Below are 7,388 nucleotides of genomic sequence, written 5' to 3'. Positions count from 1 at the left end.
TACCACCACTTATATATCTACATCCCATTTTAAGAATTTTTTGGTTAACACATTTAATCATAATACTATTTGGATGAGTTAAACTAGAAGTTCATATTAAAATCATGTTGATATTATAGTAGCACATTTTGGCTCAATGCAGCCATCCATAAAATGTTCTCTCAGCAATCAGTATCTAAAATAAAAAAGCACCACTTCAGAAAAATGTCAGCAAGTAATCAACAAAATGCTATTATTCCATCGCAAATTGAAATTGAACAGTACATATAAGATCAACATTTTTTTTATATATATACATATAATGAAACAATGTTATTGGCATTGGCTTATGCCATGTACTTCAACACACTAATTACACATGATAGCTGGTCCCTTATCATGATAGAATTAGACGCAGAATCTCTCCTGAGAACTTGAATGACTTTTCTGTTTCTTCCAGACAATGATCTTTCTCTTCTCGAGTCCATTCCTAAAGAAACAACAAAGGATTACCATCACTAAAAAACTTCAAGGAAAAAAAAATATCACTTTAGCCTTTGCAGCCTAGGCATGAAGAAAAAGTTGAAATCAACTTATTGGTTATATGCCACAAGATTGTGAGGAAAATATATGCAAATAATTAAGAGTTTTCATGAAACATACTTCAGCAACTTTATTCAGTTTGTCCCTCACATTCTGCAACAACTGCTTAAGGTCGCCATCCCATTTATAGAACTCCAAAGCTTGGTCGTTAAGTAACTGACCAGCAATCTGTAAGAGTAAAAGTAAGAATGAAGGGAAATCTATTCTTGTGTAAAAAAGGAATAGTCAACAATCATTATTAGTTTTTTGCCAACATCAGATGAAAAATGACTGAAACATATCAAATGCTTGCTGTGTATTACTTCATATACTAGTATTATGAAAAGAATGTACAGTGCTGTAAACGTGATTTACTCCGGAAACTTTACATATCCAACTACCCAAGAAGTAGTAGGCAACCATACTTATGCATAGAGTTAAGGAGTCAGTTGTTTGTATTGTTGAAATTTTTAAACAGCTTATAATCAAAATGCTTCAGAAAGGCGCAGAATATACTAATCTAAATCATGTACACATTAATTCAGAATATTGTGTAATTACAATCAGAATGCCCATAATACCACCAAACAAAGTATTTCATGCTGAGCGATGTGAAACATATGAGTAAACATGTGACACAACTACCATGTAAAAGAATGTCAAAACATCACCATTTCATCAAAAAATCAAGTATGATTTGACATCTCTAAGGAGATATCTATCAAGATTAAAATGAAAATATCCTCGCATAAAAAGTGTTATATTGTTAATCGTGAAAGATACTCGACCAAATATGTGCTACATATAATCAATGTGTTGCTCAGCGTGATTTAAGCTCTTTTAGCCTAGATGCAAATGGTTACCTTCTTCCCAATCATTCGACCGCCAGCTGAATGAGCAAAGTAGATGTTGTAAAAGTGGCAAATGAAGGCTTGAGGGTCGTTCTGAGATAAATCTGTAAGATATTGAGCATAAGTAAGACCAGGAGATGAAGGTTCGGGAATGGTATAACCTTGCTCCTTGAACCACTCCAAATCTTTGTCCAAACTTGCAGACCTTTCCAATCCAGTATTTTTGAATTCAGCATCTACACAACAAACACCAGCCAATTGGATAATTAAATTAACAGAGAACCTTAGTACACCCGAGAACACAAACTCAACAGTTCTCTCTGGATATGAAAAGAAGTATCTATACCCGTAACAGCATGAAACACTTAGAAAATAAAATCTATCTGAACTAACAACAAGCCCTAGATATCAAGAAGCTTAAAGATACAGTTAAGAAAGAACAATCATATTGTTTTGCAGTTAATTACTATAATTCAATCCCAAACAAAACCGTAAGATAATCAAAATGCACAATCGATCAATCTGAACAGTATCTAGATAAAGACAAGACAACTATGAAAAACTTCAATGGTCTGCCCAGTTATTTCAAAAGTACAGATATGACTCCAGGAAAAATTTCAATGGTGGAAGCAGCTGCAGATGTAAATTAAATTCAAATTTTATCTTCCAGTGATAAAAGGAGAATTCGACTGGGAAAAATATCACACTACATATTAAAATTGCAAAAAGACAAAAAAAAAAAAAAACATAGAGAAGCACAATAGTTTTTTCAATCTTAAGGAGCTATTATTATAGGTTTGAGTTTGAGATGGTAGTACTAGGGAACTGATCCTGTTCAGTGAGAATACTTTCTGCAGTGAAATATCAACCATTTTGCCAAACAAGATTGTGGGGCTTTCCACTTCCCTCCATGTAAATCTCACAAAAAAAAATTCCATCCCGTAGTATTGAGTGTAGGGACAAATAAGAAACATTCTCAAAGATCAAATGCCAAACAAGATTTAAGAATTCTTCTCAAATTTTAAACAAGTACAGGTTATACGATCATATACTTTCACGACTACATCATAATCTGGTTAGCAATCAGGGTTTTAAAAAGCTTCTGTAATATTAGTTGGAGTCAAGTCACATGCAATCTTTGATGCTCCCTCCGTCCCAAATAAACTGACAAGTTTAACTGTTACACACATGACAATGCACAATTTTAACCTTTAATAATTTTCTTAATCATCTATTAGCAAAAATTAATAATTTAAAATTTGAAAACATTCATCGAGACAAATCCAACAATATCTTATATATGACCGATTTGTTTTTATATCTTGGTAGAAACTATAGTCAAAGTATATTATATGAATAGTGCAAATAATCAAACTAAGTCAGTTAATTTGGGACGGATGGAGTATTGGAGAGAATTGTGGTCAAATGCGAAGTCAATCGCAGTCCAGCTCGCAGTCGTGGACCTTTATTTACAACCCTGTAAACTACATCATGTTTTTTTATGTCTTTAAGATATCACCAAGAACTAATTTCAATCCTAATTCTCAACAATATCAATCATAAAAACACATAACATTCAAAATTACTCTATAATAATAAACAATAGAATTAGAGTTGAAGAATATGATATAAAGAAAACTTACAATAAGGATAAGCAGCATCTTGAACAATCTTTTCAAGAGTATCATAAACAACTTTGCTATCAACAAGAAACCTCAAATACCCATCAACACTAGGTTCCCACTTTGTGACAGCTCTCTCTTCAGGCTCTGTAACTTCTTTCTCGCCTTCTTTCGCCTGGTCCTTTGTATGTAACCTCATAGCCACAAACCTCATTTCCTCCACAAACCCCTTTGACTCACCTGGATGACGCTTCTTCTCCGCCGCTGCTGACGTCGCCGAGATAATAACCGTCGATTGTTTCATAGGAGGCATCCTGCTAAACGAGGAGAATGAGAGTTTCTTTTGGAAGAAGAAATTGGAACGGAATTGATGAGTTGAGAATTGGGGGTAATTGGTTTTATAATGAAAAATGGATTGGATTTGGTAGAGAGGTGTTAGTGACGCCATGGATTGGTTTGGAAGAATTGTTGAGTGCACGGCGTATTATATGTTTGATGTGCAATTGATAGAATAAATTAATATTGGTGTTGCATTGTGAGATTGAAAATGAAGGTTGGAGTAACCTAGAAGTAGGGTTGAAGAAAAAGGAGAATAAAATAATATTAATAATTAAAATGGATTAATAAATAAATTAAGGGGGTGTGTGTAAAAATGTTAAATTATAAGGATGGTGGATTGAAATAGGAAGCAAGAGAGTATGGAGAGATAGTGATGAGGATAAGCATTGGAAATTGGTTTTTAATCAATGAGCAGCTGTGTTTGTGCCTGGCATGGAGGATTCGTAGTGTATAACTAGGACCAGAATTAAATTAAATTAATCTAAACAATTACAACCATAGATTTAATATTCAGAATTTGAACCGTTCTATTTTTAATATTTTACTGGAAGAAATTTTTGTAAATTGTAGATTTGTTTTTGTTTGATAAAAAAACAAATTTATCTAACTAAGAACCAAATTCAAAACTGCCTAAAAAGAAAAAAATCAAAATGGATTGGCCCACAGATGCAATAGGTGGACATCTATTCATATTCTTTGTAGAGATTCAAAACTGCTTTCTCTCGGTGAAGGTCAACATGCAAAAGGCATTCATTTTGTGTATTGTTCTGGATCCTATAATAGAAAGCCAATTCGATGTTGACACGTGGACAATAAGCCTATCGGGTCCTATTGTTCACAGAGACGATTATTCTTACACATGTCTATATAACGGTGACTTAGCTTCACCCCCAAAGTATGATTCACTTTTCCCACACTTTTCACACATTCCATCTCATTTCTCACACTGACTGGAGTGTTGGAGTGCTAACGTGTTTGCATGCACCTTTCGTCCCACCGTGAAGATTAATCACTGGAGTTATGTGTAGTTATAGGTTTGTGTTTTGATGATGTTCATTAGATAATTTTATTTAATGATGTCTAAATATTGGTTGTTATAGCCTAGTATCATGTTAAAGTACACCTAACAATATTTGCCTCATTGTATTCTATGATCCTTTGTTGTCAAGGGTATTGTTTATTCGTAGAAAACTTCATTTTGCTTGGTCAAACTAATTTTCTAGTTGATTGATTTGATTCAAAAGGTTTTGAATCATATTATAAAATGTTTATGTCATTTCTCCATGTGTCTATTGCATTTTGAGTCGATTCAAATTAGTTTAATTTATATCACTGGTTTCTTCTAGTCTTGCTTTTTGCCTTGTTGAATCAATTCATAAGTCTTTTGAATCGTATCAACCTTCATCTGGGGCAATATGATTTGAGTCCAATATAGTCTGAATCGTATCTATCTTCTTGGCTTAGCTTACTTGTTTTTTGTTGTATGGATTAATTCACACATTTAGTGATTCGATTCATTATGTTGTTTTTGGCCAAATTTTGGCAATTGCCATTATTTTCTATATATACTCATATCCTCATAACACCTAGACTGCAGAATCATTTGCATCTATTCTTTAGAGTCTTCAAACCTCATTTTTCATTTGTTCTTCAGATTTACACTTTTTCTAAGAATCAATACGGTCTTTGAGTCATAGATTGCTAAAGTGGTGGAAGAGGCCAGTCTCAACTGTTTATTATTCAATTAATTTTGCCTGACTTAATTTGTTTCTAGCTAACACCTCTTATTTTGTTATGTATTTTCAGATAAGAGCTAAATTGAAGGAGCATTTTGGAACTTGTGGGGAAGTTACAAGGGTGTCAATCCCAAAAGATTTTGAATCTGGTTATTCCAAAGGGTATGTTTCTTTGCAAAATTCCATTGGCATTCCACCGTTTCTCCTAATGCTGCATTAAAAACATACTTCACGGGCAGTTCACAGTTGAACTTTACTTACTTCATGGATTGTTCACAGGTTTGCATTCATGGATATCACAGATTCTGAGAGCTTAAGCAAAGCTCTTAAACTTCATGACAGTGAACTTGATGGTTATCAGTTGTCAGTGGATGAAGCCAAACCTAGAGATAGTCAAGGTTCTGGTGGTAGAGGTGGAGGTGGAAGGAGTGGTAGTGGTGTTTAACCTAGATTTTGGTAAACTACTGAACTGATTTAAAACAAAGGCGAGCGAGATCAACCAGCAAATCTCAAGACCTTTTATGCTTGATTGTTTTCTAGAAAATTGTGATTGTTCTTGTTACTAAGTAGCGAACTATGAATATAATCGTCGAAATCCAGACACAGGGTAAGACCTGTCGAGATTATCTTCAAGGTATCGATGCGAAAGCTTAAAAGCAAAGATTAAAACGAAAAAAGAGTCTAAAAGGTAAACTAGAATTGCATTAAAATGAAAGTAAAGTGGTGCACAGATTCATACATTAAGACTTGTTGCTCGTTTCTCCTTATGCTAACGGATTGTTTGAGCGTAAGTTTTCAGTATGATTGAATTGTGACCCGTTTTCCATAGAGGAAAATGCTACTTATACTAAGTAATTGCCTACATACACGTTCGAGACGTAACTGCCAATAACTACTACAAACATATTTGAATTTCAAATAATGTCTCTTCGACGAGAAACCGCTACTCAGCTCCTCTTTTCGATGCCAATCTTCCTTCGACATCTTCTTCACTCTGTCGAACCATTCTTTCGATCAGCAGATCTTCTGGACTTCACTTCGACAGTCAAACTTGAGAATCAAACTCATTTCATTCTCTTTAAAATCTAGGTCAAACTTCATTGACCTCATTTATTATAGTCTGTCGAAAAATACAGGCTAACAAATTGCCCCCCAAAAATGTCTATTTCGTTGGTATCTTCAGATAGAAGAAGAAAGAGGTGTTTTTGAATCTTGTCAAACGTATCTTTTCATCGAGATGGATACACAAGCATTGTTACAAAAAACATTACATGATAAGTCTTTTATGGGTTTCTATATGGAAATTAGGCTAGTGGACAATTTGGGAATATGAAGGACATTTTGTAGGATTGTAGTTGGGCTTATGTGGACATTTTCTTGACCCGCTATAGTTATAAGGGAACCATCTGATGTGGATATATATTTTCTTGTTGCTAGGACAAGGTGAATAAGTGGAAAAGTGTGTGGGTAAGGGTGCTATGTGGTCAGTGGCTCCATAATCTAGTATCTAATACTTGTTAGATGGTTTATCCGAAGCATTAAATTTAATAGAAAATTGAGACTTACCAAGTGAAAGTGGAGAAAGAGATGTAATTAAGTATGTCAAAGACGTGCATGCGGTTAAATCCTTAAGAAAAGATCTCACCTTGTTTTTTTCATCTTAACTGAAGGGTTAAATCAATCCTTCTTTTGACATATTGATTGACGTAATGCGGTTATTAATAGACAAAAAAAATTGCAAAACAACAATTTTCAATCCGGAGAAAATAATCTTCTTTTTTCTTTGAAAATAATATTTTTATGAACAAAGTCACAAAGGTAAACAATACCATGATGAACAACAATGTCAGTGAACAGATGCGGATAAACAATGTTTTCAGGATCTTAAAGAAGCCGCAATGAAGGCGGAAACTCATAATAAATCGCAATTAAGGCAAAAAAAAAGTTACCGCAAAGACGACGATTATGGTTTATAAGGAAGTAAGGCCCCCTATGATCGGGAGTTCTTATGCCATGTGAAAACTGAATATTATATTTCAGAGATAAATAATGTACAAACACTTAGGGGTTTTAAAAACCAAACCAATCCAATAGAAAAACCGCAAACTGAACCAACCCAAACAGAAACTGCAAAAAACCGCATTTTGTTTAGATGTATTTGGATCAATTTTTTACTAAACCGTATGGTTTGGTTTGATTTGCGGTTTTTTATTTTACCAACCAAACCAAACCAAACAGCGACATAAGAAAAATGTTAATTGAACATATGTCACATAAAC

At 33.9% G+C, this 7,388-nt stretch overlaps 1 protein-coding gene across 1 annotated transcript; it reads right to left on the bottom strand.

The window, feature by feature from the left end:
- Nucleotides 1-207: 207 nt before the first annotated feature.
- LOC146946898 (heme oxygenase 1, chloroplastic-like) lies at nt 208-3,565 on the bottom strand. The gene is made up of 4 exons (XM_085744711.1): nt 3,056-3,565; nt 1,425-1,648; nt 643-750; nt 208-469 (listed from the first exon to the last, which is right to left on the bottom strand). The coding sequence occupies exons 1-4, from the start codon at nt 3,480-3,482 to the stop codon at nt 377-379; spliced, it is 852 nt and encodes a 283-aa protein (XP_085600837.1). The 5' UTR covers nt 3,483-3,565; the 3' UTR covers nt 208-376.
- Between the last annotated feature and the right edge of the window lie 3,823 nt (nt 3,566-7,388).

The sequence above is a fragment of the Medicago sativa genome, chromosome 2, assembly GCF_051527215.1.
Source record: "Medicago sativa cultivar Bolivia chromosome 2, Bolivia_mono, whole genome shotgun sequence".
Classification (NCBI taxonomy): Eukaryota; Viridiplantae; Streptophyta; class Magnoliopsida; order Fabales; family Fabaceae; genus Medicago; species Medicago sativa.
The sequence above is the reverse complement of the archived record's forward strand: the minus strand, read 5'-3'. Positions and strand labels throughout refer to the sequence as shown.

What these genes read in the sequence shown, in the direction of transcription:
- LOC146946898 (XM_085744711.1), bottom strand. Translation starts at nt 3,482, where the DNA reads ATGGCGTCACTAACACCTCTCTACCAAATCCAATCCATTTTTCATTAT. An exon ending in AGATGCTGCTTATCCTTATT is followed by an intron (nt 1,649 to 3,055) that starts GTAAGTTTTCTT and finishes TTTGTTGTGTAG; the next exon opens with ATGCTGAATTCAAAAATACT. An exon ending in AACTGAATAAAGTTGCTGAA is followed by an intron (nt 470 to 642) that starts GTATGTTTCATG and finishes TTGTTTCTTTAG; the next exon opens with GAATGGACTCGAGAAGAGAA.